This window comes from Naegleria gruberi, assembly GCF_000004985.1.
Source record: "Naegleria gruberi genomic scaffold NAEGRscaffold_6, whole genome shotgun sequence".
Classification (NCBI taxonomy): domain Eukaryota; phylum Heterolobosea; class Eutetramitea; order Acrasida; family Naegleriidae; genus Naegleria; species Naegleria gruberi.
The window spans coordinates 694,542-706,085 of NW_003163321.1; the positions used below are offsets into that span (position 1 = coordinate 694,542).

The 11,544-nt window shown below is 32.5% G+C and overlaps 5 protein-coding genes across 5 annotated transcripts; 4 read left to right on the forward strand and 1 right to left on the reverse strand.

Moving 5' to 3' along the window:
* Positions 1–996: 996 nt before the first annotated feature.
* NAEGRDRAFT_63464 (uncharacterized protein) lies at positions 997–1,759 on the forward strand (the record flags this gene model as incomplete). The annotated part of the gene is made up of 2 exons (XM_002681381.1): positions 997–1,028; positions 1,105–1,759. 2 exons carry the CDS (start codon positions 997–999, stop codon positions 1,757–1,759), a joined length of 687 nt encoding a protein of 228 aa, XP_002681427.1.
* Positions 1,760–2,272: 513 nt separating this feature from the next.
* On the forward strand, positions 2,273–3,805 carry NAEGRDRAFT_78445 (RGS domain-containing protein; the record flags this gene model as incomplete). Its single annotated transcript, XM_002681382.1, has 1 exon — positions 2,273–3,805. The coding sequence occupies one exon, from the start codon at positions 2,273–2,275 to the stop codon at positions 3,746–3,748; it is 1,476 nt and encodes a 491-aa protein (XP_002681428.1). The 3' UTR covers positions 3,749–3,805.
* Positions 3,806–5,264: 1,459 nt separating this feature from the next.
* Positions 5,265–6,548, forward strand: NAEGRDRAFT_63466 (uncharacterized protein; the record flags this gene model as incomplete). Its single annotated transcript, XM_002681383.1, has 1 exon — positions 5,265–6,548. One exon carries the CDS (start codon positions 5,265–5,267, stop codon positions 6,546–6,548), a length of 1,284 nt encoding a protein of 427 aa, XP_002681429.1.
* Positions 6,549–6,707: 159 nt separating this feature from the next.
* NAEGRDRAFT_46454 (uncharacterized protein) lies at positions 6,708–7,307 on the reverse strand (the record flags this gene model as incomplete). Its single annotated transcript, XM_002681518.1, has 1 exon — positions 6,708–7,307. One exon carries the CDS (start codon positions 7,305–7,307, stop codon positions 6,708–6,710), a length of 600 nt encoding a protein of 199 aa, XP_002681564.1.
* A 1,250-nt stretch (positions 7,308–8,557) lies between these two features.
* On the forward strand, positions 8,558–11,228 carry NAEGRDRAFT_63468 (uncharacterized protein; the record flags this gene model as incomplete). Its single annotated transcript, XM_002681384.1, has 5 exons — positions 8,558–9,021; positions 9,186–9,496; positions 9,543–9,771; positions 9,820–10,979; positions 11,032–11,228. The coding sequence occupies 5 exons, from the start codon at positions 8,558–8,560 to the stop codon at positions 11,226–11,228; spliced, it is 2,361 nt and encodes a 786-aa protein (XP_002681430.1).
* Between the last annotated feature and the right edge of the window lie 316 nt (positions 11,229–11,544).

Genomic DNA, 11,544 nt, shown 5'->3' on the forward strand with positions numbered 1-11,544 from the left:
GAAACTGAAATGTCCTTAATTACTTGAGCAGGATCATTGCCTACAGACCATAGGAATTTTGTTGAATTTTTAAACGAGAAGAAAGGTCCTCTAATCGAATATTTGTATTCGATTGTAAAAATTTGCATAGTATCAACTTGTTTTGAAAAATCTATCTGAATGTAGTGATTCTTGCTGTTTGTTGTCGATTTATACACGTCAACATCAACTATTTTGTTACTTGTTGTTGAGACTATTATTGCCGAAACTTGTTCCACATTATTTCCAAATGGCATACCCACAGGCAGATTTCTAGTAATTGTCTTGGTTTTACTATCAAAAATATAAGAAACTCTTTCTGTTACTTTCGCAACACACAACAAATCACTATTCAATTTAATTTCGGATTCAAATTTTGTTATTGAATAATCTTGTTGTGTAGAATCTTGTACGAAAAGTAAAATAATTACTAGTATAATACAAAGAGAGAGAAAACCTCTTGTTCTTCCAATGATCCGATCATCATATTTTGAAAAATGTCGTCCCCTGATGATGATTGTAGACATTTTTTTAAAATGATGAAATTTCAGTGACTTGTCCTGACATGATTTTTGGAGGTAATTTGATGAAAAACTCTCAAATCACTCCTCATTAGTCAGTTGGTAATTTTGGCTACAATGCGAATATCAAATTTAATTCATCATGTTTTTATTAATATTAAACTGAATTGTAGTGTAAAGTGTTGTTTTTGTTGGATGGTGCTACAATAATAATCAAATATTTTCATCATCAAATGATTATTATTATTTTAATTAAAAAATTAAATATTTTAATCATCGGGATGAAATAATCAATCAAACGATAAATTGATCAAACCTCATATCCGTGAAAGACAAATCAAGTCCAAATAAGAACAATGGATATGCGTTCTTCACAGCTTCAACCTTTGAAAAAAACAAGACGATTTGCTTGCTGAAAATCTTCTTTGCTCACGGAATCTTTAATTTATTATTTATTATGGCATCACATTGGCAACAATATATTGAAAGGTAAGGAATATTTGAATTCTATGATGATGGATGAATATTGTAAAATTATTACAAAATATTTAATATAATATTATAGTAATATTGTAAAATCTAGGTTTTTTACTCATGGAGCAATACACGGACTGAATGGAGCTAAATGGGCACAATCAGATGGATTGGAAATTACTAAAAAACAAGTGAAGGAATTGTTAAAGATTTTACAAGATGAAAAGTTGTCATCACCACGATTGATTAATAGTTTGGTTTCGAATTCACAAGCACTTACTAATGTATCAGAGAAATCTTCCATCTTTTCAAATTCAGGTGATTTATCATTAGTGGTGGAAAATGATGAATTGAAACGAAAATTATCAAATCTGTCACAGATCAGTACATCACTGGGTAATGTGGGATTGGAAATTAATTTCAATGGAAATCAAATGTTTAGAGTTGTAAATGTTGACAAGTATTGTGCCTTATTAGCTTGTTGGAATTTTGGAGATTCGGATAATGCTTCGTCAATTCCATTTTGTAAAGTATTTAATGTAGAAAAGGGAGAGTTCTTAATACCTCCAACTCATGTATTTTATTGTGTAACCACTAGTATGTGTATTCTGATAGGTTTGGTGAATAATTCATGTGTATTACCAGAAGATCATCATAATAATCAAGCCATAGAATTGACAAATTTTGATGTGGCTATGAAAACATTGGACAAGTTTGCAGATTACTTATTGGAATCTGGGTACTAAAACAATTTGGTACACTACTAGGAAACTAATTTATTAAAACGACAATTATTTGTTGTAGTTTGATGCAAGATCACATTAGGTTTTTTAGCAATTACAATAATTACAATGTATTGTGTCCAAGAATTCTAATGGACAACCACGGTTGATTTTTACTAACACTTAAAGATCTAGATTACTCCCTCTGTCCAGAGCTGCCTGCATAGCACATTCACTGTCAGTTTTCAATTGTTGATGGTATTTATTGTTCGAATATGGCAGGGCATTCAAAAATTGTAATTTGACGATTCGAAGGGTCCTTTAGAAAGTCTTATCCATCAAGAAAAAAACGAGAAAAGATCTGTCACAAGGTTTTGCTTATCAACCATATCACAAGCAGTACAGTCGAAATTTTCACAACTGTAGGTTGGCCAACCATGATTTTTTGTTGTTAATAATATTTGATGGTTTCTTTCGGATATAATTTGACAATGTGGATATTGACAATCTCTCTTCATGGATTAACAGTTGGAAATGATGAGAACACCATCATCTCCACCGACCAACAGCAACTCACCACAACAAGCTAGTATTCTTCTCAACAACAATATTTCTACAAATGTTTCCTCTTCGAATAAGAAAGTTACTATTTCATCATCAGCAGAGCCAATAGCAATGAACCAATCACAAGTTAATCTTGCCAATCCGAGTGAAAGTGGCAAGTCAGGAAGTTCGTTTAGTCAAAGTAAGATTACATTTCGTACATGTTGTGGTGTAATTGAGCTGACTTCTATGAAGTTGGCTTGTTTATTTGGAATGTTAGTCACTGTTATTGGATTATTAGTTTTGGCTGGTGTTGCAGTTGCAGCCTTTATTACTGCAACTTCCAAGTCGACTGAAATTTTAATTTCTGTTGGCAGAGTTACTTCACAATTCGAAGGTGCTAATGCCATAATTGTCAGATATGTTTTCGCAGGAACAGCTGAAACATATTCAACAACTTTGGCTACTTATAAGAAATCCTATCTTGCTCTTCAACAAAATTTGACAAACATTCTGGCAAATCTTAATGATCCTCAAATAGAGACAATTTTCAATTCCACAGCCATAACTGCTGTAAATAATGTGGATTCCCTAAACACTATGATGATGTATATGGCTGGTGGAGTAACTAACACTCAGCGATCTGATGCAATTGAAAAACTCAATAGTGAAGTTTACAAAAATTATTTTACTACTTTCCGTTCAGGTTTGGATGAATTAGTGACCTATGTGCAAGAAAAGGAACAGGTAAAAGATCAGAATATTTTGGCAATCACATTGGTGCAGCTCATTATTATTGTACTTTCATTATTTGTCATTTTGCCTATCATTATATTTGTGTTTACATATGCCATTAATCGTGACTCGTTATATTTGGAAAAGATTCGTCGTGCTAATGCAGTCATGTTGATGGATACAATTGAGGATGAAGGTTTGAGAGCTCTTTTCAAGGTTCATTGTGAAAAGGAAAAGTCGAGTGAAAATTTCCTACTCCTTGAAAAGATTCAATATTATCGTTCTTTGTGTGAACGTTCTATAGATTTACAAATGAGATTATTTGGTCAGGATGCCGCTATAAGTGATGCTCTGAGTGATATTTCGGCAGATTCATCTCACTCCTCAAAGAAAAAGAAGGAATCTCCATTAGAAAGAGAATATAACGAATTGGAGGCAAAGAAGTATGAAGTTGCTTTTGAAATATTTACTGAATTTTTGGAAGTAACTGGTGATATGGCTGTCAATGTTTCAAAGGTTCTTACAGATTTTGTGAAGGATAAACTTGACAAGTTCAATGACAAACAAATTGATACCCTGCCAGAGGACATGTTTGATATTTTAGGAAAAGAAACATGTCTTGTCATGATGGATACTCACCATAGATTCAAACAATCTCTTGCATTCCAACGTGAAATGAAGATTGACAAGATAAAGGTAGACCAGATAAAAAAGAAAAGGAATATAGAATTTTAAAGAAATTATTAGTTGTACAAATTTAGAGCTAGGAGTTTTGATAAATCAATTGACCATAATTAATTAATTCTAGTTTCATTATGAAGTTCTCTCAGTGCATCCCACCAATTTGTAAATGGTGTATCCATCTTGTCAGCATTGAATTGAGGAATATTATCCTTGATTATTTTTTGCATATGATTAAACATGATTTGATTTCCAAGAGGAGACATGTGAAGCCCATCACTGAAAGGATGTCCAGTTGTCCACTCATGCATATCAGTCCACAAATCACACAAGTATACATTTCCTCTTTGGTCATTATTATTTCCACTTGTAACAATTTCTCTAACAGCTTGAGCATACATGGCAGTGTGCTTGTTATCTCTGAAACCTCCTTGAGGTCCAGAAGTTTGATTCCATTGAGTTGCATTCATTGGTGGTGGAGTGGTGAGAATAATGTCAATTCTTGATGACACCATTTTCTTCTTCATAATTGAAATCATTTCCTTAATATTCTCAGTGTATCTCTCCACAGGAACGTGTTGTTGTGTTGGAGAGTCTGCGAAACAAGCATCATTAGCTCCCATAGTAAAGATGACCAAAACTGGTTGATTCCAACTCTGGGTTGGTTGTAAAAATGTCTGTTCAAAATCATTCTCCATAATATTCACCAAAAGGTCAGTATTCCATCCAGAAAATCCACGATTAATAATATCTACCATATTAATATACCATCCCAAGAATAAATGTTGAAAACCGTTCGGTAATGATGAAAATTGAGTAATCGAATCACCAACAATATACAACATTGGACGATCCCTAACAAAATGATAATCCTTTGATGTTACTATTGTTGATGGTTTGACCTTTCCGATGTGAATCGCACCAATGCATGGTTGAAAATTCATCATCATGATGATCATCAACAGTGCTGTTATTACTAACATAAAACTCTTCAGTTGTTGCATTTTTTTTGTCGTATTGTAATTTTGTAAAAAAAAAACCTTTTGGCTTAATGGAGAAAATTCGGGGAATTCATTGTTGCAAATAATTCCTTATTAATATTTGGAGGTTAATTTAATAACAAAAAAATGGCGAAAAGTCAAGTCAGGAGTACATCATGCCTCTGTTGATTCTTGGTGTAATTTCACATCTATTAACTCCAAGAATTTCACCACATCATCTCATCATGATTTAAATAATAGTATTAATAGTAATTTTTGGAATTCAATCCTTCAATCATGATTTGAAATAATGTTATTTTTTGGAAAAATTCAAGTTGGTACATCATCATAGGAACAACCAACCATCATCATTGTTATTTATCATACACCATTATAATAGCAATATTTGTGGAAATAAATCTGATAATAGTAATATTTTAGTGAAATTTAATATTTTCACTAAAATCATCACAGCCAATCTTCTTAAACATTAAACTTTTGTCCATTCCATAAACATTCGGAATGAATTCAACATCTTTTCCCTTAAAACCAGCTAATTTTACAATCTTCATTAAGGAACCTTAAAAAAAATGAGATTCGTCAGAGAGCGTCTTGAAGTCGTTACCTGTTACATTCCTTTCAATGGTGAGGCGGTTGGTGATAACACTTCTCAAAGTTTACAGAAGACTCCTGGTAAGAACCATTATCCATCCAATGCTTGCTTTAACGTTTTTTGGTATCAACAACCAACATGGACACCACCTTTCTGCAAGTATCTAATAGAATATTATGATACTCTCAAATCATTACCAAGTGCTTCGGAAGGTGCTAGTGCTGTTGTTAGATTAAGTTCCACGAGGCAAACTGGTAACAACTCTTTTGTTCGAAGTTCAGGCTCTGGATTTTACCTTCTTCCCAACACAATTATTACAACTAGTCATGTTGAAGCTGAACTTGAGAGAATTGGTGGTAAAATAACTGCATTCAGCAATGCATGGAACAATAGCAATTCAACAATTTTGCCTACCAGGATCAGAACCTTGCATTCTGGGAAAACTATCAAAGATTCCCAATTGGGTAATTTATTTCCGGTCACTTATAGTTGGGTTGGAAGAGATCCTATCACTACCAAAGTAGGAGACTTTGATTACTTTGATGTCACCGCAATGGACTTTACTACTGGTTCTCTTGGTAATAAGGTTTTTTTCATTCCTTCTCCAAGAATTTTGCAACCTAATGATGAAATTATTTCTCTTTCTTATCCAGGAGACAAGCATCAACAACCTCCTTATTCTAGTAGCCTTACTTATGTTGATTGGGCTCCAAGTGAATCCTTTTTGAAGGACAATATCTTTAATGGCTACGGAAAGTTATGTGCAAGTGTTGGGACGATTATGCACCCATACAAATTGTCAGAAAATGGATTTGTAGAAAAAGATGAAAACTTTCGTTACGATTCGTCTAATCAAGAATGTTTGGCAAGCTCTGAATGCTTAATATATGGAAGTTCTGGTGGTGTTATGATTTCAAAATTCTCACAAGTGTATCAAATTGGAGAGTATACATTAGTTGAGTTTAATGCTATCCACACTGGTGGAGAGTTTGTTCGATGTTCAGATTGTTTGAAAGAAAGTTCATCTGCTTACATAATTTCTCCACCAGATTCTTGGAGATTGTGTGGAACTTGTGTTAATAATGTAAACATTTCTTTCAATAATGCAATTACATACTCTACAAGTATTTCAGTTCATTCAAAGCCATTTGTTGAATTTTATTCAAGTGTTATTCTTCCACAACTTTGTAAACTTCCACTCACAACAATTCCTGATTCACTTATTGAATACTGTCAAATGCATCAAATTAATATCAAATAAATAAACATATTTTAAAGCTCTCAAAGACAATTCCGAACAATACTTTAGGATCCACATAGCATTGTTTCTTGTGGCAATACAAACAGAGAGGAATCATTTTTTAATTAATAATTCGAAATGTTTAGTTTATAATTGTTAAAAGTGGAATCTAAGAATAAACTACATTTTGGAAAGGTCTCTTTCGAATACTCTTTCGCATAACATTCTTCCATTAAATCTGCTCACTCTATTAGTTTGATAGGTGAGATAATTTCTCGAATCTCTCAATTCGAAACCATTATTTCCCAACAATTCCCACAAGGCATGAGTACTATCAGTCATGGCATAAGGAACTGCATACGAATCATCAGTTTGACTCATATCCCTCGCCCAAATCAAATTTAATTCGAAATCTTCAAAGACAACTTGAGCAATTTGTTGACCTTCCAAATATTCTGAATTATTTGGATAAGAAACTCCAAATAATTCCTTAAAAACTGATGGAGCAATTCTTAATGCTTGGAAAACATCTTTTGGTCCAATAATTTCTCTCACATTAATGTACTGTTTCGTTGACTTTTTTGCCTGAATCTTATTGACCTTTCCTCCAATCACTGGAATGGAAACTGGATCTTGAATCATTGGAGAGAATGATCCAGGAGGTGGTGGAGTGCCTCCTCCTACTTTGAAAGAACTGTTTATTCCAGGAGGTGGTGGTGGAGTAAATCCTTGAGAAGTACTAATATTGCTATTATTGCTTGGTGGAGGTGGTGGAGGCATTTGTTGGTTGACTTGTTTTTTTGAAGTTGGTTTTCGGTTGTGTCATGTTATTGGACTCGTATTTATAGAGTTTAGTTTATCATGATAACATGGTACAGTTGGTAAAATGGAATCAGAAATCACGGTTAAATGAACTCCAAGGTTCTTTTGTTACTTTGAGTTGAACTGGAAAGAAGAAGAAAAGAGGTGCAACACGGCAATGGACTTGGATCTATCCTACCATTTCAATGAATCGTGTTACGAAATTACTATAAAAGGTGCACTACTTTTATTTCTATTGTTTTTCACAATATTTTCCCATTTCTTTAAAAAATTTAAAATATTAAAATGAATTCGAAATTTAACAAATTATTAAATATCCAATTTCCATAAATGAGACGAACAATCCAAACACACACATACCAGTTAGCAGAACTCAGTTAAAGCACTAGTTCTCACACATTTCACTCTATCACCAACAATTAATTGTGGTAATTCTACGCCATTGCCATCACTCAAATTCTTATCACTTTGTTTGAAAATGTACATTTTCAAATTGGTCAATATAATTTTCTTCTGTGATGCAATTTTCTTGTTGATTATTCTTTCGTTTGGAGAAAAGAGTTTCGTATTGGTATAAGAAATTGTTTGTAAGAGAAAATCCGAATTGTCGACAGGATCATAAAATATATCCATTGATGGATAATAGAAAAGAATGGATGAATGTTGATTGCGCAAAAATCAGGAATTGCCATCTATGGTTTTTTTGAGATATTGAAATCTTTAGAAATATCCAGAGGTTATTCACCAAATAAATATAACTCCTCTTTATATGAAACAAGGAGGAATTCATGCTATTATTATTTGGAAGAGCCACATTGATTGTGGATACTATCTGAACTGAAATGAGGTAGAAAGAAGGCTAACAATATTTAGACAAACGGACATCCATTTGTTAATGACAAGTCAACAGCTGGCGAAAAGAACTGTATTCCGAGAGATGACAAAACTCCCATCAACATCTGTATCTATTGAACATTATTTGCATGTACATTTTCCTCTTGTTATTTAATGGCAAATGACAAGTCCAGATGCTACAATTGTATTGTTCAATTAAGGACTTTACTAAATATCTCTTGGTCTAATGACCGAAAAAATTTAAACGAGATGCATTTAGTATTTCATCAACCTATTCTTAATACTGGCAACTAAAAATGCATGATGATTGAGCATCAAACAAGCTCAATACCCAATAGAAAAAATCATAAAAAATGAAAGAAACGACACAAGTCATTCCTGTCAGATCCAAGCACGATGCAGAAGATAATACTCAATCTATCGAAGATACTTCAAGCGATAATTTTCAACAAGAAGACGCAAGAAAGGTTGCATTCTTTGGTTCAATTAAAATGTGGTTGATTCTAATTATTTCTGTAATTGTATTATTGACAGTTTTTATTCTGTCAGCAATTTGGTTGAGTAGTTTCATTCCTTCAGTTGTTGAATATAGCAAGGAACTAAGAGATTTTGAATTTGATAATATTGTTGCATTTGTCAAACAAACAATTAGAGAAGTAAAAATGACAAGTGAAACTGGTAAACATTTAATGATGAAAACACTTGATTTTTCGAATAGAGATCAGATAGAAGTGTTGATTTATCAGTTTTTGAAACAGCAGTGGACCTATCTTAAAGGTTTAGTTGTTACAAATCACATTGGTGACAATGAAGGAAGGTAAATACTTTACAACAGTTTTAATCTTTACAATATTGCATTAATTTCTTTAGACAATATGGAATTATGGATTGGGGAGGAAAACCTACATTATTCAACATCACCACAAAAGATCAACAACTTTATTATTGTAATAATTTTGATGAACTTGATTATTGTAATAGAAGTTCAACTCCAGACATTCAATTAGGATTTTTTGATTTGACAATTTTGATTAATGCTGGAAATGCACATCCAGGAAAACCAACCATCACTAATAGTTTCATAGATGCATCACAACCACAGTATACTTTCATTACAATGGTTAATTCTATTGAGTTACCTCAACCAGATTTGAAAGGAAACAAATTTAAATATTACTTAGGAACAGATTTGTCTGCTGAGACTATTTCTCAATATTTGGCACATGTAACGTTGAAATTGAGTGGTTCTAAGAGTTTTATTATTGAAATGGCAACTCAATACATTATTGCAAGTAAGTTTTATAATGAACAAGGTAAAAAGTTTACAATAATTGAAAGATGACAATTCTAATGCAAGGGTGGCAGTTGTTAATTCAGATGGATCTGTCACAAGACAAACCTATCTCAAAATTGATAATGATGAAAGAGTTTCGTCAATCGCCAAGGTATTGGCTTCGGAATTGGGAACAGAATTGGATACTATTGGATGTGGAAACAAATCATTAATTACATCTGCAACTGATTACATTTCAGTTTATAGATTATGCACAGATACTGATGTTGATTGGTAAGTTAGCAAATCAATTTCGAACTCTATAATAATTATTCGAAATAGGTTGTTTGTGTTGGCAGTTCCTCAATGGAATTATATTAGTTCAATTGTTATTGCTGTTGTTTGTGCTACTCTTGGCGCATGTATTATAATTTCTGCAGGTGTTATAACATCTGTCATTATTTCAGTCAAATTAGTGAAACCATTTTACAACTTGATTGATTTATTCGAAAGTGTTTCTCATATGGATTTGGATAATTTAGTAATTAATGATTCCAAATTTACAGAAGTTAAACATTTACAAAATCATTTCAAAACCATGACAGACAGAATCAAACTTTACAGAGCTTTCATTCCATCGCATTTACTTTCTCAATTAGATCAAGGAGGAGATCAAGTTGACGCCAAAAAGAAAGCTCATGAAAACGATTCCATTTCTATGGCTTCCTCTCATAAATCCTCTCAGAGATCTTCGAGATTAGACTCCAAACAATCTAGCTTGAGTAGAAGTCATGCCTCTAGTTCACATCGAAGATATTCGAATGATTTGGATATTTTCTCACTTCATTTGGATCGAAAGAAATTATCCATTGTTGCAATTCATATTGAAGGGTTGAATAGATTATTCTCTGAAATATCAGCAGGAGACTGTGTTGATTTGTTGAAAGATTTCTTTGATCATTTGGGATTAGTTTGTCGAACAAGTAATGGTTATTTGGGAAATTTTGAAAATGATTTAATTTCAATTTCATTCAATGCAAGTTCAAATCAATCGAAACATTCAGAAAAAGCAGCTGCTGCATGTGTTCAATTAATGGAAAAGTTGAACACAACCAAATCAAAGAAATGGCCAAATCAATTTAAAAAGAAACCTCACTTGATTGAAATTGTTACATTCAGATTTGCAATTTGTGTTCAAGAATCATTATGTGGAAATTTAGGATCGAATGATTTTAAGAATTTCACAGTTATTTCAAGTGCCAAATTCAATTTGGAATCCATGTTGGATGTTGCATCAAAATTGAATTTGAATATTGTATTATCTGATAGAGTATTTGCAAATTTAGAGGAACATTATCAAATGAGATATGTTTATACGAAAGAATTAATTCCAGATTCACATTATTCATCTCCATTTATTCAACACAAAGAAAATGAAAGAGCACAAATTGAACCAACACATATTTATGAATTGGGTGAAAGCTTAAATGTTGGAATGGATGGTAAGTTTACAACATTTAACTTTACAAATTTGATTACGTTCTTTTTTATTAGAATGGATGTATGAATTACAAGAAAAGGAAAAGAAAGCAAAATGGACCAAATACAATCAAGCTTGCAAACTCTTCTTCTCAAATCAATTCGAAGAAGCTAGAGAATTATTCCGAGAATTTCATGAACAAAACAATGATGTGGCAGCTGAATTGATGATTAAAAAATGTTCAACTACAACACCTATTAGTGAATTGTAGTTTCTTTTACGTTATGGGAAGAGACACAAATTACTGTTACAAGTGGGGAGGAGGGGTAGAAATCTTACTTTTTATTTAGGGGTGTTGGCCAGAAAATTACGAAATAATTGGGGGGGTAAACAACATTATTTATTTAATTATTTCTTCTTTCGTGGTCTACCAGGCTTTCTCTTTACTGCTTCTTCAACTTGAGATTTCATTGGTTCTTTGAATTGTGATTTCTTTGGTCTACCACGTTTCTTTTTCTTTAATGGTTCCTCTTCTTGTTCCAATTCTTTCTCTTGTTCCAATTCCTTCTCTTGTTCTTGATCATAAT